The sequence below is a fragment of the Podarcis cretensis genome (assembly GCF_951804945.1).
Source record: "Podarcis cretensis genome assembly, chromosome: 3".
Classification (NCBI taxonomy): domain Eukaryota; kingdom Metazoa; phylum Chordata; class Lepidosauria; order Squamata; family Lacertidae; genus Podarcis; species Podarcis cretensis.
Genome location: NC_137172.1, coordinates 41,296,519 through 41,323,949, shown reverse-complemented (window position 1 = coordinate 41,323,949; position 27,431 = coordinate 41,296,519). Strand labels below are relative to the sequence as shown.

At 43.6% G+C, this 27,431-nt stretch overlaps 1 protein-coding gene across 10 annotated transcripts in view; it reads left to right on the top strand.

Annotated features, from left to right (window-relative positions):
- The first annotated feature begins 332 nt into the window (after positions 1 to 332).
- LTBP1 (latent transforming growth factor beta binding protein 1) overlaps positions 333 to 27,431 on the top strand; it is a 194,301-nt gene continuing 167,202 nt past the window's right edge. For 3 of the 10 annotated variants that reach the window (XM_079969440.1, XM_079969439.1, XM_079969438.1), the window contains exons 1-3: positions 335 to 1,687; positions 4,699 to 4,769; positions 19,745 to 20,030. In XM_079969440.1, the coding sequence (XP_079825566.1) occupies positions 1,194 to 1,687; positions 4,699 to 4,769; positions 19,745 to 20,030 (851 nt within the window). In that variant the 5' untranslated portion in view covers positions 335 to 1,193. Of the gene's footprint in view, positions 1,688 to 2,474; positions 2,495 to 4,698; positions 4,770 to 19,744; positions 20,031 to 27,431 lie in introns of those variants that run through there. The other 7 variants (XM_079969437.1, XM_079969432.1, XM_079969442.1 and 4 more) reach the window with 5 other exon arrangements.

Genomic DNA, 27,431 nt, shown 5'->3' with positions numbered 1-27,431 from the left:
AAAATGTAATGGCATGTGCTTTTTCAATGATGTGTGGTATATAATAGCACATAAGAGTTTTAGGAGTTCAGGTAATGGATGTTTTGCCATTCTTTTGATACACTGATGACCAATATTATATGCCTTTGTACTTTGTAATGCTTAGACGCTTTCAAATCACAGCTTAATGGCAGTTAGTGACTTTGCAAACTTAAGTTATCAAGTACTAGCCTGGCATTGGTGTTTTGTATTTAATTTTTCTTCTTCTTGAAAGCAAGTTACAAAAGGAAAGATTATGAGAATTTATTATGGGTAGATAGTACAACCCCTGGTGTGATACATTTCAGCGTTGTCTGCCTTGGTGTTTAGGCATTGTGTATATGCTTTTCACCATTGTATTCTGGGTGAAGATCACTCTTTTAACTTCCAGCCGCCCCACACTTACAAAATGCAAAGAACGAAAGGATTCGTCAATAGCACATCACTGAGCTTTTGTCTGAGGTCGCAGATCCAGGAGCCTTCTCAGGTCTACAGCAACTCTGTTTTTGAAACTGGATCGTGCCTGTGAGCTCCCAGCCCCATTTTATAGTTTTCCCAATTAGGACCGGCTGCCTGACGTCATGCCTGCCTGAGATTGGCTGCGCAGATCTGACACTCAAGGGGAGCCGCACACCCGTAGAAACTTTTTAAAAAGACTCTTCCCCCCTCCTTCCTCAGCCTGAACTGCTTTAAAGCTTATTTCTTAGCCATGCGTTTAGACCACTAGCAAACTCCGGCAGCCGAAATAGCTTTTCCTTGGAGAGGAGAGGGGGAAAGAGAGAGAGAACCCCACCAGAAAACACCCTTATGCCGCCGCTCCTCCTCCTGCCTGGAGCCGAGGTCTCCCCACACCCCACCGAGCTTCCTCTCCCTTAACAATGTTTTCTTACTCCGTGCAACAACTTTTCCCCCTGGAGTTGCTCACATGGTGAAAGAGAGCACTGGACGGCGGCTGATGCGAGAGAGGAGCTAAAGCTCTTTCCGCACCCCTTTTTTGTTTTCTTTTCAGGATAAAAGGGAAGAAGGAGCCACACTCCAGGAGCGACGGAATTGCAGACAATCTTTTATTTTTTCCCTCTTCCCCACCTCCTTTGCAAAACCAGGAACTTTGTGCGTTTCTTTTGTCTGCAACGAGTGTTTGCGGAGTTCTCGTGGCCGCGGGGAGTTTCTTGGAAATGGCTTGGATCAGGTGGGGTTTTCTGCTGTGCGCCTGTGTCTTTTTGTCCCCGGCCCTCGACGCTTCCGAGAAGGCGAAGCGGAGGACGATCACCTATGTGCTGCCGGGCACGTCGGGCAGCCGCCGGCAGAGCGGCGGGCAGCAGCAGCAGCAGTACCAGCGCGCGTTCAGTGTGGAGGTGCTGAACACGCGTTACAGCAGCACGCGGCGGAGTAGCAGCAGCAGCAGCAGCAGCAGCAGCAGCAGCAGCAGCAGCACCTTGGAGCGGACTCGCCGGATGAGCAAAGCCAGCGGCCCCAGCGTGCAGCTCCGCTTGGGCCCCACCGTGCAACTCCAGCACAAGCCCAGCAGCGTCCCGGCGGCACCCGCCGCCTCTTCCACTTTCAGCAAAGCGGGCAAGCTGGTCGCGCGCTCCAAGCTCCAGCAGCGCCAGAGCAACAGTACCTCCAGCGTGCAGGTTCACTCCAAGCCCCATCTGCAGCAGCTGCAGGGGTAAGGCGACGCTGCCCCTTCCCCGTGGGGCCGCATCGCTTCCTCCGCGCGAGATTCCCTTTCTCCCCCCCCCCCCCACCGTGGGGCGGGCTTTGATCGCGCGCGCCTGCAGAAGCGGGAACGCTTGTTTAATGAAATGTATGCTCGGTGTTTCCCACAATGCCTCTCTTCCCCCCCCCCCAACCCTTCTCACTGTCTTCTCCTAAAAGAAGTAGGGCCACTATCTTTCGGCCTTTGCCCCCCCCCCTTTCTCTATCAGTTAAGGGGGTTGGGTCAGCCCAAGATTTATTTATTACGGCTGGAGCCTCTACCACAGGGTGGAGAAAAAATGGGCCGGGCTGTGGGGGGAGGAATCCATCTGCTGGGCTTTGCTGTATTGCTTCACACCTGGCTGAGTATTGGGTTGGGAAGTGAAGACAATGGAGAGCATTACACGAGTTGCTTGGCTTGGCTTTGTGGTGATTTTTTTATTTTTTGGAGGGGAGAGGCATTCCTGTCTACTGCTGCAAGGTTGCCATTCTTGGGCAGCTGCTAGGGTTCAAATATGGCCCACAATGGACCCTGGCGTTGATCACATGGGACTCCATTTAAAAAAGACATATTTTTTTGGCCTAGCATTCCATGCAGCAACAGGTCTAGCTGCCATTTTAGTTTCCCTCAGTGCCCCTACTGTAGTGTTGTAGTGTGGCATTGTGGGAAATAAAAGTGGTGGCCGGTGGGAAATTTCTGCTACTCGCCACTAGTGGCAGGCTAGACCTCCAGGGCCCAGACTTGGAGCTGGTTCTGCCCTCTACCGTAAGGCTTGAGGTGAGGTTTGAGGCTTTGAAATGGTGGTGGTGGCCTTTTTAAGTGAAGGATTTTCCACAATTTGAGGGAGTTTTGAGTTACCTATAATTCCAGTGTCATATTCAAGAACCTTTGAGAAAGTTTGGGACAGAACGTTCATTTGAGCCCCGTTTTCCTTCTCAGTTAAGAGAGTGTTATTTGTGAATATTGTCTGAGGCTTGGCACAGGTGGTGACCATTTTGCATGTGTCCAATTGACGCATGACCACCAACATGTGTGTTGTTTTTGGCCCCGGAAGGGAGCAGTAGCAGAACTGGCTTATGTTTGACTACTGACATGTACAAGGACCTGGAACACAACCCTTGCACAAATGGGGAGTTGTTTGTATATTTACCCCTCCCTGAAAGGCTTTGGCACTTTCTGAGGAGGCATCATACAAATCATGAGTCAATGTAGAAAAGAGGCTTTTGCATCTTCTGAAGTTACGTATCATAAAAGAATGATGGAATCCTTGAAATTACCATTGTAGTGTTTGACTGATCATTAGGAAACAGCTGCCTGCCCAATAGTGCATACACATGGTAAAAGTTGAGCCGTCATTCAATTAAAGAAATCTTAATTAATTAAATGTGATTTTTGTGTGTGCATATGAATAAATAGTTCTGGAGCAGCTTCCTTTTTCATGTTGCTAATGCTTCCATGGATTATTACATCAGGCCGCATTTAGAAGAGGCATTCTCTTCTGTGTGGGTGAGAAAGGAGAATAACTCTTCTAGGATAGCACCTGTCTTGTACACTATTAAAAATAAATTTCTTGTACATTATTAAAAATAGTGGACTTCTATTTTAAAAATTTGCTGCTTGATTATTCCTAGATGCTTTTTAGACAGTTTATTTTTTTAAAAAAAAATTGATCCATTTAGCTGATTAAATGGCTCTAGACCCAAACATTTATGGAACTCTTAATGTCTGCCCTGCAATTTCTTATCACTAATACCTGATGTGTGAGGGCTTATCACATGTATGGCAGCACCTTGTGCCATGCCTAAAGGCAGCCTTTTTATTACAACTTTACATGTTCCATAAGGCCTGGTTATTGAAATTGTTTCTGCCATTTTCCTTCTGCAGTAGCTATTCAGTATTCTACCCTGTTGGCTCTTGTCTTTTAATGGCTTCACTTTGTCACATAGATCATATTCACAGCAATAGATTGTTAAGTATGTCTCACCTTTTCATGTGTTCACGAGAGGGATCCTAGAAAATGGACAAGGTATTGCAGCAAAGGTATTGGGGTAAGACCTCAGGCAAAAACTCCACAAGGGAGATTGTTAGCTACTAAGGTTTGACAGCCACTGAGCAAGATGGCTTGTGTGTATGGCACCCTTCACAGAGATGGCCCAATGAATTTTGTCGACTCGTGCAGAAAATCCAAATGGGTGCGTGTTGCATGTTGACGACTGGCTACCCTTTTATGGTACCTCAAAACCTGTCTCCTAATATGGTCTGTCTCAGCCTGGACAGGGCTGAATCTGACCTTGATCCTTTCAGCTGTCTTGGTGCTAAGTCTTTAGGGCTTTCTTTCCCTTTCTCCTTGGATATCCTGCTGTGGCTCTTCACTGATTATGGCTGGCTTCAGGGCCTAATCTTTGGGAAGGTGATGAGAATGTAAACAACAGAGACATTTGGACGTCTGCACGCTTTCTCATGCTTATGCAGCCAAGAGGGATGTGCCTTGAGGTCACATGTAATGAAAGTGAGGTAACTACAGATAAAGAAAGCTCTCCACTCCCTGTTAGGAAGCACAACAAGCCAGGGGAGGCCTATTTTCATCTGTTAGGAGCTTGAGGCTGGAGTGCTAAAGAACAATGAGTGTCTTATTCTTATTTAGAACATTTATAATTGCCCTCCCTCAGGCTTTAAACTTTACTGTTCCTTGCCAACTCCTAGCATTCATTACAGTGAGCTGGTGTCTGCAGAGTCTTTCCTCCTTTAGCATGTTAGTTCTCTCTCCTTTTCAGCTCTTTCCCATCTCACCCCTGCATTGAGGTGAGGAGCAATTCTTTTGCAAGGGCCTCATTCCCTAATGGGGGTGGGAGGGGAGGGGAGGGGAGGGAAGAAGTGTGCAATTGATTTGTAGCTGGATTTAGAGAGTGCTGCACCTGGCCGTTGATGAGGTTATAAGAGGGGCTGTGGTGAATTGTTTCCTTTCTTTCCTGTTGCTGCAGGGTGAATGTCTGTGGAGGGCAGTGCTGTCACGGCTGGAGCAAAGCTCCTGGCTCTCAGAGGTGCACCAAACGTAAGTAACCATGTATGCAGTGTAATCTCTTTCCTTAAGCAGTGGCTTCCATCATGGCAAAAAATATCGCAGCAAGGAGGAGACCAGCCCATCTATCCCCAAATATTGTCCAGGGAAGGAGCAAAGGCAAGGAGCTTGCTTCCCTCTTCTGATTAACTGCCAGTTTGCCCCATGACTACAAAACTGAAGGGAAAGATCACCTGCGGGATTGTGAGGGCTTCTTCATGTACAGTATATGTGTGTGTTATCGATCCATTGTAAGCCCCCTTGAGGATAATTTGATTGAAAGGCTGGATACAACTCTATAAATAAATAAAGCCATCATGGACCTTGCAAGGTCTACCATTGTGTGGCCAGCTAATGGCTTGAGGCACAGCCCCATACATGTGTTTGTTGTCAGGAAATCCCATGTCATACCTGCATGGTAAGGCAAGATATTCTGATTTCATTATATGAATTAAATCATAGAATCTTAGAGTTGGAAGAGACCACAAGGGCCATCGAGTCCAACCCCCTGCCAAGCAGGAAAATGTATGCATAAAATAAGGGGAAGTAATTGACAGAGCAAATAAAACTAAAATAGCTTATATTCTCCACCGGGCTGTTTTGTTTGTTTACACAGTGCAGTGTATCCCCCCCCCCCCTGCAGGGCTTAGTAGTTTTATCATGTTCAGATTAAGGTTCCTTATTAATATCAATTAATTTTAGCCTGCAATCATTTCATATAAGCGTGAGAATTCAGGGTAGAACAGCTTTGTGTATGATCCTCTGTTGTCAGTTAAGATCTGCAAGTGGCAACTTGCTCTGAATTCCATCTTGCATGTTTGCCAGATCAGCCTCTGCAAGAAGCAGGACCATTTCTGTGGTGGCCTCAGTGCTGCCACCTGAATTTGTTTGTGTGGTGGCTTTTTTGTTGTTGTTGGTTGTTGTTTTTTCATGCAGCTCTTGATTTTAGAAATTTTAGCCTACCCACTTGAAATTCATTAAGGCAGCCTTATAAATTAGCACTCCAAAATTACCTGCCTGCTTTTTACTCATAAGAGTTGCTGTTGAAGTATGGATAGAGAACCCTCTCCTCTCTTTTCCAGCTTCTCTTATGAGTAGATTGCAGACACAGAAAATATTTTCGTGGACCAGGAATGGTCACTGCCTGCCTCTTTTTCCAGCCTGCTCCATTTCTATGCTGAGCATGTAGGAAGAGCCTCCTGTGCATCTTACAGAAGTGCAGTGAACTGGCAGCAGAGGGATGAAGTGGTCTGTGTCTCTCTTGCCAGCCTGATAGATTTCTATGCTAGACACCCAGTAGGCGAAGCCCTGGCCTATATTTCTAGCATAGAAATCAGGCTGTATGTCTGTCATGTTCTGGTCTGATACCAGATCCCTTGGGGCAAAGCAGGTCAGGACCACGGATAGCTCTGAGTGAGCAACTTGCTCCAACAGAGGTTGAGAGCAGACAGCCTTTTCAAGCTTCAGCTTCTAGAGTACCTTTCCTAGGCTCCTCCCTGTTGTAGAGAATTTAAGGACAAACCTCTGACCTGAAGATGGGCACTCCTCAGTTCCATAGCCTGGGGCACTTTCTGCACTGCTAGACTGGTGAGGTATTGTGGGAAGTATTAGGTCCTTGGACTCAGGAAAAGATGCTTGTGAGGGTCTTGGCTCTGGCCATATTTGCCCTTGTGGTATGGGAGTATCTTCTGTTTGCTCCTGTCTGACAGGCTCAGGCAGAATGGTCTCCTAATGCCCAGCAGCTGGCTCAGATACCTGAACTTTGTCTGGCTTCTTAATCAGGAGACCACAGCCTCTGATTCTGAGTCTTGATTACTGCTGGTCACAGAAGCATGGGTTGCTGTATCCCTTTGCCACCAGCCTGGTGTGTTTCGGTGCTAGATGCACAGGAAGGAAGTTCACCTCCAGTGTAGAAACAGTGTAGAAACCTGCCTGCTTGGTTTCTATGCTGGAAGTGAAGGCTGGGGCTTCAACCCCTGAGCCCCAAGTATGGGCTGCTGGAGAAGGGATGATGTGCTCTTTGCCTTCACTGGCAGCCAGTCTGGAGGAAAGGTCTTCCTATGCCCAGCATAGAAATACAGTGAGCTGCTAGAGGAAGGGCTGAGTGTTGACAGCCCACTTGGCTTCTAAGCTGAACTGGAAGGAGGCAAAGCAGTCACCTTGCCTCTTGGGAGTGCAGTGGGCTGCCGAAAGAGAAGGGCTCGGAATACCTTTTCTTTTCAAGATAGGCTTAGATTCATAGGGTAATTCTACACCCATACTGAATTTGGTATTTGTGAAGAGTTTTCGTGGAATTGTAGAGCACATAAAGCCCCATCCAAGGGAAAATATGTGGCAGGTAGGCAAGAGCTGGTTGGCTGCATCCCACTTGGCTGGTGCAGGGTGTAGTTTCAGTCTGTGCCTGTGCAGCTAAAGAAGCCATTGAGGGTCTGGTCTCCAGATGTCCCACACAGACCTTCATTTTGCATAGACTGAAATAAATGCTTCTGTTTGTTTCAACATTTACATATGGAAACAAATGCAATAAATTCTGGATAGAATGTCTGACTCCTGGTATGCATATGGAAGTAGAAATAGTTTTATTGAGGACAACTGTCATGTAGTGCATTCCGTTTTGTCCCAGACAACAAATAATCCATCTTTAATGTGTAACAAACAATGATTTTATTAGTCTGAGAATCTGCTACTGATGCCTGTGTTATTACAGCAGTACTTTTGCATTTTGATGTACATTATTGTAAGATCTAAGCTAACATTCAGGTTGAATGTTTCACCGGTTGGAAGGAGCTAGTGGTTCACGGTTTCCAGCCCTTCTTAAGGAATCTGTTTATTGGGCCTTACTTAGGAGTATCCCCTTCTTTTCCACAGCTGCAAAATCCTGTAAATGCATTGCATTGGTTTCTCCAAACACAATAATACCTTTTTTCATTGTTCATGATTAGAGATTTTCTAGTGGAGCCCTGGATTAGGGGGCTTGGCATGTGTAACCATTACTACTGAATGTAAAAAGTATAAAATTTGCCATTTCCTATGAAGTTGGTTTCCCCACACACATTGGGAAAACTAGGAAGGCAGATGGAAACTGCTGGAAGGTGAGGAGATGGATTCTGACCTTCAAGGCCAAAGATCATTTAGACAATTTAACCTTTCATTCATTGAATCTATAGGAGATAGTGGGTCTGAATCAGCTGCCTCCACTCCTGAAGTATAATGGGGCAGGTACCAATACGTAGAGGGGAGAATTGAGAATGTCTGCTGGTTCAGCCTCTTGATGTCCATATATTCAACAGATTATATGTAGAGGGGAGCTTATGCATATGTACCTGTGTGTGGGGTGGCTCCACTTTACTGAAGTTCCATGGAGTGCATGGGTGTCAGGGCTGGGGGGCTGGGACATGTGATGCTGGAGCTGCCAGGCGTAGCCCCATTCTCCTTCCCACACATTGAGTCTACATTGTAAACAGCAAAGTATGAACGAGGCTTCTGTAGAACAGATTCTGCCATCATTTTTTACATCGCAACATCACCAAAAGGTAACATTTCCTCACAATTTTCAAGCTGCGAGCATTTTCCTTTAATATTCACCATACAGTGGAGGCTCACTGGAAAGTTTAGCTTCTGCAGAATGTAATAAATACCTTGTGGCTGTAAATTCTGAAGGAACGTTCACCACATGAAAATAATGATGACATTTAAAAATTAATGTGTAGAATTAGGCCTTGGGCAGAGAGAGCTGATGAGGAAAAGGAAGTGTGTGTGTGTGTGTGTGTGTGCGTGTGTGTATTCTGTCATAGGTCAGCTGAGAAGCCTATCTCTGTGTTATCTTTATAGTGCAGAAGCTTTTAGAAATATCCTGTATATGGTATATTCTCTATGCAGTTGTCATAACATGCAGCTGTTTATAATGTGGGGTTTTTTCCCCAACCAGCACAAAGATTTCCACACCAGCAGTCTCCGTTCCTTGTGCTGGAATGGAAACTCCCCAGTACAATTTTTAAGATTAATGAGATGACTGCCTCAACACATTATGGCATTGGCATGGAGAAGGCACTGTGCCAAAGTTGTTTCAAGTGATTACCACATGAAAAAGATAAAACAGGCCTGCTCTGAGTTGGTCATGCTGTCATCTTCTGTTGAAGCTGCAGACTGAATAGGGGATTTGAACCTATATGTACTGGGTATAAGACAAGGTGTTAGTGCATTGCTTACTTTTTTGAAATATAGCCTGATCAAACCAGGTTGACATAGGAGCCACAGCAAAGAGGGAGGAGAGTTTGCGTTGGATTCATTGCCTTATATTTAAGGATTAACATTAGTGCAGGCCCATGCAGCTTGTGGCCCCATTCAGCAATGTCAAGCCCATCAACTATATATAGTGGTTGCCCATATATTGAAAAAGCAGGGGGGGGGGGCTGTTAAGCACTTGCAAGGTATGGTTTGTTGGGTCACAAGTCATGCAAGCTTTATTTTTATTTAATTATTAAATTTATATACTGCCCTTCATCCCAGGATGGTTTACAATACAAAAACACATAACATAGTAACAAACAAAAATACCACCCCCCACCGCACTATAAAAATGCATAGATTGTTTAACTAGCCAAAGACTTGCCTTTGTGTAACACACTGCAAAGTACTATGTGTGTATGCAGAGATTGGAGAACATTTGCATCAGGATAATGAAATAATTATTAGGATCCAGTATAGCAATTCTGGTGTTTCTAGGCACCTGAAATGTTACAGTAGCAGTTTGGATATGATTTGTGTACTTTGTCATTTTTATTTATAACTTCAGAGAGCCGAAGATTCTTATTGTGCTGTGTTGTTCAAATCTGAAAACATTCTGTTATGTTAGGGCACAAGATTAAGTACGGCAAGGACAATGTCTGTATAGAAGATCAAGATAGTTGCAATATTTAAGCCTCTGATAATGCAAGAATTGTAAAAGAGCTTTCCACCCTCCAAAGTAAAGTGTTGAAATAAAGGATATGGTATTAGTCCACTGGTGAGATAGTACCCCAAAACTGTAAGAATTCCATTTTTAATTCGTGCAGAATGCATTCATTTATCTTTATGCAGTGGGAAATTATGGAGTGGTATTGACCAAAGAGGGAAACTAAAAACTGTAAAGCTGAGCTGGAAGACTGAGAGTTACAGTAACTGAGGAGAGTGAGACACAGAGGAGGTATCTATAATAGTGATGGGTGGAGGACAAGAGTGAACAAAAACAATTAGTAAAGGCCAAGATAAAAGAGGGGACGGCAGATCGTCTAGGATTTGAGGTAGGAATTGCTGTGTGCTGTTGGAGCAGCCAGGCAGCTTTGGCAGGAGGGCTGCCAAGATCCAGGGATGTAAAGGATGTGACTGACAGGTAGATGATGAGTTCACATTAATTTGAATTTATCAGGCAAATAAATTTATTGTAGTTCTCTTTCTTTTCTTTGTTTCAGTAGTGAGATTTCAGAACTGCAGAAATCATTTGTCCCTGACTTACACTGCTGTACTAACAATAACTGAGAGAGAGATTGATCCGGTGATTGCACAGGGGGCTAGGTTATTCAAATAAACTTAACACAAGAACTTGAAGTTAAGGATTAATTGCACATGGTGGAATTATTTCATATCCTTGCAGCCGGTATATGCAGGGATATGGTTCCACTTGATCTCTCAAAATAAATTTGGCTATTTTATTGCATTCCACACAGAAGGAATTTTTATCCACAGAGGTAAAAGGAATTATCACTGCAGCTTGAACAATTATGTATTGCATGCTACACATTATAGTCTGACCCAAACATAATGCCAAACTATGATATGACCTTATGTGAATGAACCTGGCAAAACCATTGTTCTCATGCATTTCCAACTATTCCTTCCAATCTTGCACTGTGATTCCCTTCTTGGTTTGATGAAAGCTGTGGTTTGCTCTTTTATCCAAACTGGCAAACTGTGGTTTGTGCTTGCCTGCAAACCAGGACTGAAAACTGATAACTTCTAATCCTGGTTTGCAAAGTATGGTTTGCATCAAACCTGCAAGGGACATGCCTGCTTTTTGCTTTGCATCATGCTTGCTTCCCTGATTATTCCCTGAACAGTAGGCCTGGGCGATGTATCAATACATTGTCTAGGAGTGGTTCAAGGGCCAGAGCGTGATGGCGCCTTCACCCAGTGGTATATTGTGGGTGAGACTTGCCTGCGCCTTACCTTCTTTCTTCAGCGGTTTCACCCTGGCGCCTCACGAGGCTGGGGTGTTGCTCGTTGTTCCTCTCACTTGCGGTAGAAGGGGCTGTGACGGTTTTATCTCAGCACCTTGTGGGGCCGGGGTGGTACTCTTTCCTTTTCAACATTGCTATGTATCACTATATTTTGGACAGTTCAAGAAAATGAATGCTAAGGCTATCAGTGGTTGCTACCTGGATAGATATGTTCTTTGTCCACTGTTGAAGGCCATGTGCTTCTGAATATCTGCTGCTGGAAACTGCAGTAGTAGAAGAGTGCTGTTGCATTTACATCCTGCTTGTAGACTTTCCATTGTGAAAACAGCATGCAGGACTAAATGCGCCACTGGCCTGATCCAGCAGGGATCTATGTTTTTACACTCTTAAAATGAGGTTTTATTGCCATTTTGTATAAGCAATAGCAACTCAGACATTTTGAAGTAAATATGCTAAATGTTATGTGCCCCTGCACCAGTTACTCCCATTTATTTAGCATTCTGATAGCTCTAATTCTCCTTTTGCCCCTTTAAAAAATAATGCTAGCTTTATTTGGCCTGTGGGATGGAATACATGATTAGACTCTGTGGTGTAAATTCTGTGCTATATCTTCCTGTATGTCTCTACTCTTCAGATGAATGGATTCGTATTTCATGCTGAGACTTAGAAGCCTGCTGCTTATTTTGTAACTGAGAACCATGACCTCTGAGTGGTATCAGAGTTCATCTGATATAGATGCTTATGTTAACCATCTAGTAATGTATGTAGCAGGGCAGGTTCATTGAGGGTTTTAAGCTTTAAGTCACCCTTATACCATCCAGGTTGCAGCACACACAATTTCAGGGATAACTGAGAGCAGCAGCTGCAGTTTACAAGTCTTCAGGCAGCCGTTTACAACCCACTCCATGACCCATAATGGCTTTCATCTTTGGGAACATGTTGCGCAGTTCCTAGGCAACCACAAAGTGCTTCGTTCCTAGAAGTAGTAAGAACTAGTGGGCCACGTAAAGAAAAGGGTAGTGTGGGAGAAGAGGCATACACAAATTCACTTCACAAGTTCCCTAGAGGTGCGATAGGTCCCTTCTGCTGCCCATTTTGCTTCCTCTCCCTCTTGTGATGGTGCCTAGATACTATTATGACGGTACAAGCAGAATTAAGTCCTGTTGATTTCATTGAGGCTTACTTCCTTGTAAGTGAGTATAGGATCACAGCCAGACTTGATGTGTTGTTTTGTTTGAGCACTTGCTTGGGATTTACCCAAGGGTAGACCTTTTTGGTGTTTTTGGAGAATGCAGAAACCATTATATTAACCATGAAATAACACAAGACTAATTTCCCCTCAACTAGTTTTAGGGACGCAGGTGGCGCTGTGGGTTAAAGCCTCAGCGCCTAGGACTTGCCGATCGAAAGGTCGGTGGTTCGAATCCCTGCGGCGGGGTGCGCTCCCGCTGCTCGGTCCCAGCGCCTGCCAACCTAGCAGTTCGAAAGCACCTCCAGGTGCAAGTAGATAAATAGGGACCGCTTACCAGCGGGAAGGTAAACGGCGTTTCCGTGTGCGGCTCTGGCTCGCCAGAGCAGCGATGTCACGCTGGCCACGTGACCCGGAAGTGTCTCCGGACAGCGCTGGCCCCTGGCCTCTTAAGTGAGATGGGCGCACAACCCCAGAGTCTGTCAAGACTGGCCCGTACGGGCAGGGGTACCTTTACCTTTACCTTTAATTTTCAACAGTCTCTGAAGTAGAGAAGCTGACTTTTTAAAAAATCCAACTTTCTAAAAACATATTTATAATGTTTTCCCACTGAGGAAAATAAGGAGCATCAATTGTACTTGTTTCTGTTTTCAAAGCTGCTCAGAAACCTAGGCATCCTGACCCTAGTGAAGACTTAGTAAACTGGCATACTCCTTTATTATTATTTTTAGCATTGTTTTGATCCAGTTGTGCATATTATGCACCCTTATTCTAGTTTTGTTTTTGTTTTTTTGTCACACACATTTCTGGCACAACTTGTGAATGGGCATAATAGAAAAAAAAGGTTATCATAATTTGGTGTACAATGCAAATATTGTCACTTCAGACAGCATCTTAATGATAAAAGATGCAATCATATCCACGTTATGAACAAATATACCCTATTGATTGACTCTGCCACAGTACCTGCCACCAACCTCCCTCCCTGCTCCCCTTTTCAAGTTACCAACAGTGACTTCCATGTTGGGAAATCAAGTGAGCAACGTGGCCTTGCCAACCACCATTGCTTACTTATAGGGGCCCTTGCCAACAGAGAGATTAGCTTTATATGGAGGGTGGTGCTTCCCTTGTGTGGGAGGCACTATTGCCTGCTTTGGGGATGGAAGAAGATTACAGTGGTACCTCGGGTTAAGTACTTAATTCGTTCCGGAGGTCCATTCTTAACCTGAAACTGTTCTTAACCTGAAGCACCACTTTAGCTAATGGGGCCTCCTGCTGCCACAGTGCCGCCGGAGCACGATTTCTGTTCTCATCCTGAAGCAAAGTTCTTAACCTGAAGCACTATTTCTGGGTTAGTGGAGTCTGTAACCTGAAGCATATGTAACCTGAAGTGTACGTAACTCAAGGTACCACTGTAGTGCAATACAGGTCAGAGAAGGCACAGTAGTAATATATAGCCAGGGGGACGGTTTCTATCCTCATGCTCTTTTCCTAACTCTGTTGGGCAGGCCCATGCAAAAGGGGTTGGGTAGCTGGGTACACTTGTCCTGGGCCTCAGAAGGCTAAGCTGGTCAGCGACCTATTGCCAGGGACTGGCTGCTTTCTCAGTTGAGTTTATAAAAGGGTAAAGGGGACCCCTGACCATTAGGTCCAGTTGTGACTGACTCTGGGGTTGCGGCGCTCATCTCGCTTTATTGGCTGAGGGACCTTCTGATCAGCAAGTCCTAGGCTCTGTGGTTTAACCCACAGCGCCACCCGCAACCCTAAGCGCCACCTGCGTTGAGTTTATAACTTTATTCTAATAAGACTCCTGCCCTGCGCCTCAGACAAACTCTGTACAGGCCTGCTGTTGAGTGTTAGCTCCTGAGATTCCCAGATACAGCATTGGAGAGGAATTTGCTGATGAGGTCTTCATCCTTACTTCTTAGAGAAGATGCATTGGATTGGGCTGTTAATAAGGTACAACTTTAATATAACAGCACTTTGTAACTTTATTTCTTCTTTGGTGATCACTCGTAGCTGAGTAAGATTGTCTTCTATAAACACGGTTTTAACAATGAGTCCGTAAGTGACTGTGGAGGCCAATTCTGGATCCACACATCCTTCCACAGTGTGGACATTGGTTTCCAGGCGGGAGTTGATCACGGTGTGGATTTGCCAAGCGTGCCTTTCTCTTAGCACGCTTCTCCCTTGTGTCCTGAGTTTGAGTGTCTTCAAAGCCCATGACACCTTTGGTAAAGGCTGTTCTCCAACTGGAGCACTCGCAGGCCAGTGTTTCCCAGTTATCAGTACATTTTTTTAGATTTGCCTTGAGACAGTCTTTAAACCTCTTTTGTTGACCACCAGCATTACGCTTTCCATTTTTAAGTTCGGAATATAGTAGTTGCTTTGGAAGACAATCATCAGGCATCCGCACAACATGATCAGTCCAACGAAGTTGATGTTGGAAGAATCATTGCTTCAACACTGGTGATCTTTGCTTCTTCCAGTACACTGATATTAGTTCACCTGTCTTCCCAAGTGATGTGTAAAATTTTTCGGAGACACTGTTGGTGGAATCTTTCGTGGAGATGGTGTTTATAGGTGGTCCATGTTTCACAAGCATATAGTAAGGTTGGTAGTACAATTGCTTTGTAAACAAGCATTTTGGTTTCCCTGTGAATGTCCCAGTCCTCAAACACTCTGCACTTCAATTGGGAGAAAGCCGCACTCGCAGAGCTCAGGCGATGCTGGATTTCAGCATCATTGTTGGCCCTTGTGGAAAGATAACTGCCTAGGTAGGAGAAGTGATCAACATTTTCCAACGTTACACCATTGAGTTGGATTTGTGGCACTGCAGAGGGGTTAATTTGTACTTGTTGGTGCAGCACTTTGGTTTTTTGGATGTTGAGTGATAGGCCAAGCTTTTCGTAAGCTTCTGCAAATATATTTAGGATGGTTTGGAGGTCATCCTCTGAGTGTGCACACACTACATGTCATCCGCATACTGAAGCTCTATGATGGAAGTTACGGTAACCTTACTCTTTGCTTTCTGTAACTTACCTTACTGGATGGTGTGTGTGTGTGTGTGTGGATGTATATAGTGTGTTTTATAGGCACAAGGGGTAAAATCCTTTTTATCCTGAGCTAAATCTAGAGCCTTGCATTTTGTCATTGGTGATCTGATACTGTTTGCTATTATAACTTCAATGGAAGGGCAGCTGGAAATTACCATGATGACACAATGCAACATTTTCTCACCTGCTGCCAGCGATTGCATAAAAAGCAATTTGACTCAAATTTATTCCCTTCACATGTGAATTGGACGTGCTGCTGCTTGTTTGTGTGCTGAAGCCAGATGATAAAAGAGGAGAAAACTGTGTAGTGTTTTATAGTCATCATATGTAAAACTGGATGAATTTCATGGATTTAACCAAAGTATGATTCTGGCTGCAGGGTTAATAGCTAACATATAATTTATAATTAAATAAACATCTGCCTTTCAGAAAAGAGTTAGGCTTAATAATTTTTCTTAGTTATTTGGGGAAATATTGGAGAAAATCCATTAATGTTTATAAATCTCCTTTGTCATTATCATAAGCGAGGGAGGGTTTTTCTTTGAATGCTCATTTTTTGACATTTAACATTTGGGAGAGTCATGTAAATTACTGTTGCTCTTGTTAAATAAGTTTCTGAACTGTAATATTGGATTCTACAGTTGCCTAGATGCATTTTTTCTATACAGTCCCAGTAAATGTATTTTGTTTGAGATTCAATAAGTATTAGGAACAAATAGGAACCATAATGCTGGTGTATCTGGATCCTCAAGGCTGGACTTAGTGTGATGTTTGTACACTAATATCATAAAGCCACAAGACAATAAGCAAATGGAAACAGAAGTGTCTGACCTTTTTCCGTGTCTGAAAATTGTACAGATTTTATGAATCTCACAAAACATGTCTTCGGGATCTGTGCATCAACTTCCTATGTAACTTTGGGAAATTATGGATGGCAGCATTCCAGCACATTTCATCCTTTATTTGCACCTCCTAACCTGGATCTTAAATTATGTGTCTTCACTATAATGAAAATAAACTCTTCCTTTTATTGTTACATATACGTGTTTGTCTGTATATGAATATATAGTGCTGCAGTAACATAACCTGAGTTCTAGTCTTTATTTTTAATTCTTTTGCCAACTTCCCAGCAACATGTATTTAGGTTTTCTCCACCCAGTTGGGAATATCAAGTATAATTATTTTCAGATATGCTGGGAATGATGGGTAACCCAGTTGAGAATATTTATACTAACTTGGGTAAATGAAAGATGGATTAAAATGTTGCCAAGACCTTATCAGATTTGGGCTGGAGTGAAGCTGATCTCTTAAACCAAATCACAAAGCCAGAGTTATTGTTTGCAGAGGCAGCCAAGGGAGGCTGGAGTTGGTACAGTCTGAGACCAACAGGGAGGCACTAGGGGAGCATGTTGGAGCAGAAAAATGCCAATAGAGGGAAGATTTCAGCTCATGCTTCTCCAGAAGAGAGAAGAACCCACAGGCTGAGATAGATAAATTGAGGCAAGGCTCTGAGACCCAATTGCACTTTGGAATCCTCAGTGCAGCTTGCAATACCTTAACTCAAATTAATTACCGTAATTAACTGAAGGATTTACACTCACCTACTAACTGAAGGTCTCGACGTGGCTTACACTATGTTGAAAATTTAATAAATTAGATAATTGCATAATAGTTACTGGGCATGGGAAAGGTGTGCATGCGTTTCTCCCTAGGTCTCTGATGTTCCAACTTGAAGCACTTGAATTTTCTGGCCTGGAACTGCTTGTTGAAAGAGCCAGAAGAAGATAGTGCCACACAGGCTGAAGCTTGCCCACTGGGCTTCTTCTGTCTCACGTATCCTCTGGCTCTGGCAGCAGATGCAAGAGAAACTGGAGGGAAGGAAATAAGTTGCATGCCTCCCCACAGTCCCCGGATGTTCCAACTCTACATTGTTGAGCAATCTTCTGGGTGAAGTGACAGTTGAGGGCACCAGTTGGAACTGGCCATGAGTTTTGGCAGGCATGAAGTGGGAGGGGCAGCACACTGAATTTGAATGGCAGCAGAGGGAATCATTACTATTGTTATTATATGTCACTTTTTTTGAACTCTGCCTCAAAATGACTTGCGTAGTAAAATAAAACAACAGATATTAAAATAAGATAAAATCAACAATACACAAAAATTAAAATGCTCATCTGACAATATATTTAAAAGGAACGAGTCTTCCACATCATTCTTAAAAGCTGAGAGTGAGACAAAAAAATGAGTTTATATTGCAACAGCCAGGAAATATGACTACACATGGGTGCAGAAACCCCTAAGGCAAATGTGATTATTTTACTTTATTTATTTTATTCGTTAAATTTGTATACTGCCCTTCACCAATAGATCTCAGGGCGGTTCATGACATAAAACAATAGTTGACTTTTCAGTGAGCATTTAAAATCAGCCACACTGGTGAAATACAAATATATATTCCTCTTATTTGTAGATGGAATGGTATGGAATTGTTCTAGGGTAAGAGATCCAGTGGCAGATTGAAACATAAGTGCTTTGCCAAAGCCCTGTCTGCCTTAGCTAGAGGGGATTCAGAAGAACTTTGAATGGAACTTATGTCCAAAACAACTACATGCTAATGCACTAATCCCCTCTTATTCTCACCCGAATTAATTGTTATGGTTTAGCAGGTGTTAGGCTGCTCTTAAAGAGCTTGTCTGACATAGCCAGTTCTCCACAGTATGTTATATACTATGAAAGGCCCCTTGAGTCAGGGAGGACAAAAGAACACTGAGGTTATGTTTTATATATGTTTGGGATCTGAAAGCAATCTGAGTTTTGGAAATAACAATTGGTTCTCAGTCCAGATGGAAGGCAGCTCACAAACTTCACTGACGGTGTGGAACTGATTTCAAAGAGGGAAATTCACTTGATGTGTATTGGAGTGTGTACTTTTTTTTGTTTCAGGGTGAAAACAAACAAAAATGTGGGAAAGATTTGTATAGCTTTGTCTTCAACTCTCCCCCTCCCACCCCCTCACCTCCATGTCTTTTCACAGGACAACATCTATTTACTGAACGGTTACTGTGAATGAATTGTGTGTAGGAGAAAAAATTGTTAAACACAGTTCTCATTTGCCTTTCCCAAATGCATCCTATGCCACTTTCATAGTGACTCAGTGTCCGTGTTGATATTTATTATACCCTTGCGCAAAAGTCTGCAACAGTTACTAGCCCTGAACACTGTTTTACTGAGTGGGTCACCTATCTACATATACTGTACTTCAGATGTAGGAGTGGGGGTTGCTGTGCGTAAATGGCTGGTGAGCTGCTTTGGATTTGTAGGCAACAACTTTTGTGGGCCTTGCACTGCATATACAAGGGCAGCAAAATAGAATTTCCTAGGGCTTACCAAGCGAAACCATTCCCCACCACCATCAATGGCAAACATGCAAATTTAGTTATGTTTGAAACAGCCCTAGGCATCTCTAAGCAATGTCAGAAAGATTTTTAGCCTCCTAAGGATTTACAGAGCTTTTTGTGTCCCAGCTATCAACAACACCAGATTTACTGGGAACAGGAGACTGAGCTTTTAAAACCTCTCTTTCTTAAATGATATACTTTCCTCCTTAAATGAGATGGTGACCTTGTGGGAATATGCACTAATGTGTGAAGATAACATGAGCCTTTTTATGTTGAGAAGTATTTGTTTGCAGAAAATAATCTGTATAAGATTTTATCTTTAGTTTGGTGAAAAGGGGATCGTCTCCCTGTAGACGTTCTTAATTTACTGCCAGATATCAAATTGGTTTAGGGCCAAGTATGAGGTGAGGGCCAAGCACAAATAAACTGTGTTTATTATGTGTAGCAGTAAATACCTACATCAGTAACTGCTACGTAGTCAAAGCAACAAAAAACCCAAACCCTATTCATATACTGCCAGGTTGCACCATTTAACTCAGGGTGGGGGAGTGGATCTGGCTGGCAGGCTGGATCTTATCCTCTCCCAAGCCCTACAGGTTACTTTGACAGGTGAGTGCGGCTGCCCACTTGTGAGCTACTTGATGTCACCATGACATCAGGTGAGGTCCTTTCTTTCCCCAGTTTGATTTCAGACTACATGGACAAGGGAAACATTTCCCTCTGGGGTTTGCTGTAAGTGCCAGTCAGTTGACCAGTACTTATAGCATGAGCAGGGACTGACTGTAATAGAGTCCCCAATACCAAACTGCAGTGCAGCCAAGCCAAGTGATTCTTGTGTTCCAAATGTTCATCACCTGATTGGTGCACACAGCAAACCTTTCTTGCCAAGGAGCAATTGGGAGTGCACTTTAGATGTGGGAAAGTTGGGCATTTGGGGGGGGACAGCCTCATGGGCCAAATCGGACCCCTAATTTGGCCTGTAGGCATTCCACCCCTGATAAGCCTCTTGGTTAATCAAGGGATAAGAGTTTTGCCTCAAAAACCTGTAATGTTCACATTGTATTGTGAGGAGATTTTAATTGTTCCATTTGTTTCTCTCTTCTTTGTTTAGCTAACTGCTCACCACCATGCCAAAATGGAGGGATGTGTCTGCGGCCACAGCTTTGTGTGTGTAAACCTGGGACAAAAGGCAGCACTTGTGAGGATGCTAGTAAACAAGAAACTGCTTCTCCTGGAGGACCCGGCCCTGTGACTCCACCATGGCCTATTCCTCAGCGGTCTGTTCAGCAGACCTTTTCAAAGAAGGTTCAGGTCCAACAAAAGGTCAATCCCATGGCTCAGATGACCTTTACACTAAAGCAGAAACCCTCCGGATTACCACAGCAGATGCAATCACAGTAAGTCTTTTCCTTCGTTGTGTATTAAAAAAAAAAGTTGGTTTTTCTTGTGGTTAGCATTACATGTAAACAAGGCCAGAAGGCCCCCTCCTGTAGAAAAAAATGATGCATTTCAGCAGTTTACTGTTTTTTGTAGCAAAGGGGCAGATATGGGTGGGGATCGGGGAGCAGAAGGTTTTGTATGGTATTTATTTTTGGTGTGCATCATACTCAGGAATTTTTTGAGAGCTAATTTGCAAGGCTGGGCTGGCAAATAAAATTGGTCCAAATCTTACCCTCTTTGCTCCTACGGAAGACTTGCCAGGATAATTTAATGTTTCACATTTGGTGTTCAGTTCTAGCAAAGATTTAGTGTTCTCCTCCTTTCTTTTGTGATCAGGAAACGTTTCTACAAATAGATGGTGATCATTAGCCTCTGCTAATGACAGTGAATCTGTTCATTAACTAGTGACATCCTTTTCCTCCCCCACATTCAAGTGACAGAAAGACCTATCAGCATCTTTGGCTGGCTGGCTGACTTCAGTGGCATAGCGTGGGGGGTGCAGGGGGGTGCACCGGGCGCAACATCTGGGGGGGGGGCGCTCGCCGCCTCTGGAGTCGCCGAAGAGCCTCGGGCGCAGGCTGTAGCAGAGCCCCATGTCCCGCGGAACCGACAAGCTGTGCACGTGTCCGGGCTGAAGGCGTCCGGCAGGCAGCGGCTCTCAGCACTCACCGCGGTCCCCGCACATCAGGGCCGCGGAGGGCGCGCCAGGCAGCCCCTCCTCACAGCCCTGCCGCCGCTGCTGCTGCAGCGGCTGGGCCATGTTGCATTTTCCTCGCCTCTCTGCCCTCCTCCTGGCAAGCGGCGTCATTTGGGCGGCAGCGCCAGCGGCAACTTGCCTCAGATCACCTGACACGGACCCGCCGCCGCCGTGGCTACCTTACCGTAAATACCCCAGCCCAGGCAGCAGCAAGAAGAAGCTGGCAGCAGTGGCAGGTTAGGGGTTAGGGGCGCAAATTACTTGCCTTGCCCCGGGTTAGGGGGCGCAAATTGCTTGCCTTGCCCCGGGTGGTGACAATCCACGCTACGCCGCTGGCTGACTTGCCTCATGGGATGTACTGGATTACAATGGGGCATGGGGGAGAGAAAACTTGGATTTGAGGAAGTAACTGAGATCTGACTGCCTTGGAAGATAAGCAGTGGCAATCTGGAAGCATGAACGAACTGCTGTTGTGATAACACTTAAATGGGATTCCCATAGGTTTGTTCCTTTCAGTGGGATAATACATTGTGTCTTCATTAGGTTTTTCCTTTTTGTATGCATTGTTTATTGTTTTGGAGGTATAGATTTATGTTTCATTTGCTCTCCCATGTTTATGTTGCTTTTGTGTGAGATCCACCCTGCCAGCATAATTCAGAAGAGTCCTCAGCGTGGTTTACAGCATGTAAATACACACAAAAACTCTCTAGGTGATAACTCTTCTTGCGAACGCTTCATGTTGCGTTTTTTTGGGTTAAGAACGCAGGAAAACTGGAAGTGTTTATTTCTGGGTTTTGCCACATGCACAGAAGCGTTCTGTGCCATTCATACATGCGCAGAAGCGTTCTGCGTGGTTCACGCATGCGCAGAAGCACTCTATTGTGCTTCGCACATGCGCAGAAGCGCCACTCTGGTTACGGACTTTTTGGGGTGCGAACAGCATCCCGGAACGGATCGTTTCCGCAACCAGAGGTACCACTGTAACCTTAAAAGAAACAATAACTCATATAATAAGAAGTATTGCAGTAAAAACAAAACAAAACACACACACACACACACCCCACTGACAGACCAGTAGGCAGTAGTAAGATCAGTGACTGTCCTAGAAAAAAAGTAAGCGATGAAAGAGTTGCAATTCAGCCTGCATGGTTCAGGATCACAGGGTCAAAATTATACAGGAAAATAGGTAGAATAAGAATGAGAAAGTGCTGCATGGATTGGAGGTTGTCATGTTGAGTAAGAGAACAGCAGAGGATTTGAAAAACACTGCAGCAATAAAAGACAAAAAGAGCAGTCTGGACATTGTCAAAAGCAATCTAATCAATTCTTAAATGACAGAATGAATGCTGTCTCTGAGGCTGTCAGCTAACCATTGTGCTTTTACAGTTTCGTTTTCCTATTTTAAAAAGGGTCTGCCTCATACGTTCTGTTATCAAAGAACAACACAATTAGGAGGAATTTTCTGCTTGGCAAAAAACAGTAAAAGTTAGTCCAAACTGAACAATTGATGAATACTATATTTTTCATAGGCTTTTTTGTCACTGTTATCCAGAGTGTGGTGATATTTAGATGACGATAGCGTGCTTATATTTGTTTACATCTTCTCCAACAGTTCTGTTAGTCCTTTCAGCCAGTCCTATACTATTTCCTCAAGACTTTCTCCAATGGCATCCTTTGTCTTGTAACATGGAGATTTTAACTTTGATGCAGAGCAGCTCTTTTATGAACTGAGTGGTTCCTTCTGATGGCAGTCTAGCAGAGGTTGCTTCTTACAGAAGGCAGAAGAGGTTGATGTTTGATTTTCACTTTTTCCCTATAGCCTTCTCTGCCACCCCTCTCAAAGCAGATTTTCAGGAGACTGCTGGGGGAAGGGGAAATTGGCAAAAATAACTTTCCCTCTTTCTTTAATGCTTATGGAATCTCTATTTCTGCCCCCCCTTTAATTGGTGGGGTGGAGGGCATTGGTTTGAATAAGTTATGGAAACCTGATCAACATCCAATACAGCATTTCATTGTGATTGAGTAAGGTGACCCTTATGTGTTGGGACATAGGCTGACTAGATCCATGCTGTAGTTGAGTCTGCCATTGATTCGCTAGATGTGCCAAAATCACAAAATTTCCATCTGAGTATGTGGTAAAATTGCCCTACTATCTTACCACTCCATGTCAGTATACATTTGACAAGTGAGAAAGGTTGTATTAATCGGCCCTCAGTAAGTATATTTACATATATATGGACGGCACGATCCAAATACCCATTCATACACTATTCTGCAAATGTAGCTCTCCATATAAAGAAGCTTTCCATGTCATATATGCCCCTACTCATAAAATGGACCAAGAAGGGCTCCGTGTGCATGGGGGTTGTAGTTCTTGGGAGTAAATTCCATTGAACCAAACAGAACCTTAATACCCATGTTGTGTATTTAAGATCCAGAGGCTGGTCTACCAAGATTTCATTTCTAACACTTATTTGCCAAATGTGTGATCAAAGGAGGAAATGAGGGAGAAATCCTCTTGCGATTTTGATATGTAGGAAAGTGTGCTTTCCCAAATGGGCCGCTATGCTCCACTGATTTTTCTCTCAAATCAGAGATAATGGATATCTTAAAAGACTTTGTATTCATGGTTCATTCAGATAATGTCCCATGGCTTTCCATGGATCAGGAGTAGACTTAGTTGCTATATCTTAGTTGCCTTCTTCTTTGATACCTAATGTACAAAGTAACAACTGCTATGGGGAACTGCATACTCAAACCTCCACCGAAAATCCTAGTATAGATGTTAGCTTTGTGCACAATGGAACAGCAGGGCAAAGAGCTCTTGAACTCGAGGCCTGAACAACCCAGACAGGATCCAGTTAACTAGCTCAGTACTAAGGTATCTGGCTTGTGCTGACTTTCTATGATATTCCATGAGAATAACAAAGATTTCTAGTGAATTAGTGAACTCAGGGAATGCAGTTTTGATCAGTAGGGTATCCTCTGTTAACTACAGCTGGAGCTGTTGATACTAGCATTCATATAAGGTATTTAATGCCTGCTCACACTATTTGAATATGGGCATATGCAGATGGGAATTGAATTGCAGGTCTATTTATTTTATTTTAGTTTTTGGTAATGTGCAATAATTAGAAAACACTTCTTGTAAAATGAGTTACAGTGGTACCTTGGGTTACATATGCTTCAGGTTATACACTTCAGGTTACAGCCTCCGCTAACCCAGAAATAGTGCTTCAGGTTAAGAACTTTGCTTCAGGATGAGAACAGAAATTGTGCTCCGGCGGCGCGGCAGCAGCAGGAGGCCCCATTAGCTAAAGTGGTGCTTCAGGTTAAGAACAGTTTCAGGTTAAGAACGGACCTCCGGAACGAATTAAGTACTTAACCCGAGGTACCACTGTATTTTCCAAGCGTTCAGAATTCAGCATAGCTAGAAGAGGCTCTAAGCCCTCAAGTTTTCAATCTTGCACTGTAGGCTTCAGGTGTTTACAAAAGGCACTGTTTTTATTATGGCACAAGCTTTCGTAGGCAAGGTTTAATTGAAAGTGCAATAGCAGTTTTGTTAAAGCATATACTAAACTTTAGCATTATTTTTATTCTTCCATAGTATCTAACTTGAGGGCAGGCTTGGAGAACACATGAGATTGTTGGCCCCTTTTCAAAGGGATTCCTTGCTAGCCTGTATGCTATAATAAACTTTTATTGTAATCCTGTCACATTGATTATATACTTCTCATACAAAATTCTATTTTAGTTAGCTGTGTTTCATTTCAATTTATGAATTGAAATGTTTTCCTTCTTAATGAATGTGTTTTTCTGGGACAGAGGAGAGGGGGAAAGGGGGCGCAGGGCAGTACATGAAAGTGTATAACAGTCTGTAAAAAGACAAATTGTAGACTTTCAGAAATGCAGAGCGAACTCCATGCGAGCGTTTACTATTATGCTGTTGGGCAGTAGGTGGCAAACTTCGCTTTTCTTTTTCCTTATATTTATTTTCATACCACAGATTGCCAGAATTTGAAGAGGCTGGTTTGAGTTCCCTGGAAGATGTCATTCCTTGGCAGCATAATTTCAAACCACCTATTTTTGCTCATTGTGTATATGCCTGATGTTGAACACTCAGCTGGGCCGCATTTTCCTCTGGGGTTACTTGGATATGAATAAATGCATAGATTGTTGTTCCTTTTCTTCTCTGGGTTTAAGCAACAGATTGCTAATATGGCCAATACATTACAAAAGAAGGAACATCTGCCAAGGACAACACTAGTTAATTCGTATCATGGGACCTTGTCATATATCTCTACCCTAGTTCTGGATAATCACCTCATGATTATCCCACCCTTTCATCCCACAAACGTTTGATTGAGTAGAGTGAAAGGAAATGTTTGCTTGGGTTTCCTCTTAAAAGAGAATTACATGCAGGGGTGGTCTGACCCATTTCACCACCTGAGATGAAATGAGGATGCGCCAACCATGCGCCCCACCCGTTTTTTGCACTGTGCGCCCACCACCCCCACTTCTGATGCTAGCAGAATGCCCTCTTCCACTGAGATGGGGCATTCCACAAGGCATTGTCACTCATTTTATTAACCCCCAGGGGCGCGGAAGACAAGCCACAACACTGCACACTGGAATGCCCCTACCTCCATTGAAATTCTGGTACTGGCAGAAGTGGTGGGGTGGATGGGGCATTGCGTCTTCTGCTTCTGCCACCTGAGGCAGCTGCTTCACTCAGCCTCGTGGGTGGGCCAGCTCTGCTATTATAAGTGCCACAGGAAGTTTTGTGTGTGTGTATGATAGGTTGGATCCAGTGTGTCCCATCCATGTACAGAAAGATATTACAGAAGAAGTACCTGCTGGAGGAGGGCATTCTTCACTGGTTCCGATTTTCCAACTCCTTGCTGCTTCAGAGAGCTTCCTGGCAAGAGAGGCAGGAATAACCAGCTGCACCACTATATAAGATGGGGGACACCTGGCTTGTCAGTAGTACAAGTGAAAAGGGTTTAGGGGTCTTAGCAGACCACAAGCTTAACATGAGTCAGCAGTGTGATGTAGCAGCAAAAAAAGGCTAATGCTGTTTTGGACTGCATCAACAGATGTATAGTGACCAGAATAATAGTACCGCTTTATGCTGCCTTAGTCAGATGAAACTGGAGTACGGTGCCCAATCCTGGGCACCACAATTTAAGAAGGATATTGATAAGTGTGCAGAGGAAGGAGACCAAGGTGATTAAGGGTCTGGTAAAACAAGCCTTATGAGGAACAGTTGAGGTAATTGGGTATGTTTAGCTTGGATAAGAGGAGCTAGGATAACCATCTTCAAATATCTAAAGGGCTGTCACCTGTTTTCTCCTGCTCCAGAAGGCCCAAACCGGTGTCTTCAATTTACAAGAAAGGAGATTCTGACTAACCATCAGGAAGAACGTTCTGATGGTACATAATGGAACCTCCCTTGAGAGGTTGTGGACTCTCCTTTCTTTGAGGTTTTTAAGCAGAGGTTGGATGGCCCTCTGTTATGGATGCTTTAGCTCAGATTTCTGGGTTGGGCCTCAAGGTCTCTTCCAACTCTACAATTCTGTGATTCTCTGGAGCAGCTTTTGAAGGTGCAAATAATTTCTTTCCACTTGCCCTATCAGGAAAGCTCTGTGAACAGAACCCCACCCATGGATAGCCTAGATTTAAGTTTATGAATCCATCATGTAGGTTTTATTTCATACAAATGTGAATGTCCAGGTTCTGTTTTGGGCAGGCAGAATAAGCATTTAAGTTCTAAGAAAACTGACAGGCAGTTGCTTTTGGTCCAACAAAGGTACTTTGTGCAAAAGACATGAAAAGGCAGCTCACACCATCAAAAGGCAGCAGTGCAGCATACAACCTCTTGTATTTAAGAGATCTGGCTAGGCATGTGGTACTGGCCACAATCTGGAGGTTTACAAGCTCAGGAGGAAGCTGCAACAAGTTCAGCAGACTGAACTCAGTTCATTCTCTTCCCTGCTAACCATTTGTCCAGAAGAAGGAAAGGTTTATGTGTTCTAAGCCACTTTTCTTATGGACCAATAGGTTGTTTCTCCTAGGTCCTTCAACATTTAAATAGCTTCCTAACAGGGACTCACTGTATTTTCATTGGTTTCCAGGCACAAAACAAGTTGCTGGTTTTGACCTGGAGATAGTCTGGCACTCAGTTATTTAAGGACTGCTTTCTGCTATGTGAACCTGGCATGCAACTGAGATAATAATTACTGTAAATGTTTTTCTCCTTTATCATCTTATGTCAAGCAGATGGGTACCAGATATTTATTGTAGCCCCTCAAAACATGGGGGGCATTCCTCCCAAGCATTGTGAATCTGAGATTTTAGTATTTGATCATCTAGATTCTTGTGGATTTTTTGTTTGTTGTTTTTGCTGTTGCTCTGTCTAGTATGGTTTGACTGGATTTAGCCTGGTTTTTTCCCTTCTTCTTCTGGATAACTGATATATGTATAACTTTATTTAACTACGGCTTACTATTTTGTTTTTTATATGGTTTTATATGGCGGTTGTCTTCATGAATTATGTAAATTATCTTGAATTCCATATTTTTGACAGGAAACAGGTGTACTACTTAAAAATAAATAAAATCCCCGTAAGGTGTTTTTTTTAAAAATCATTTTCAGCTTGGCA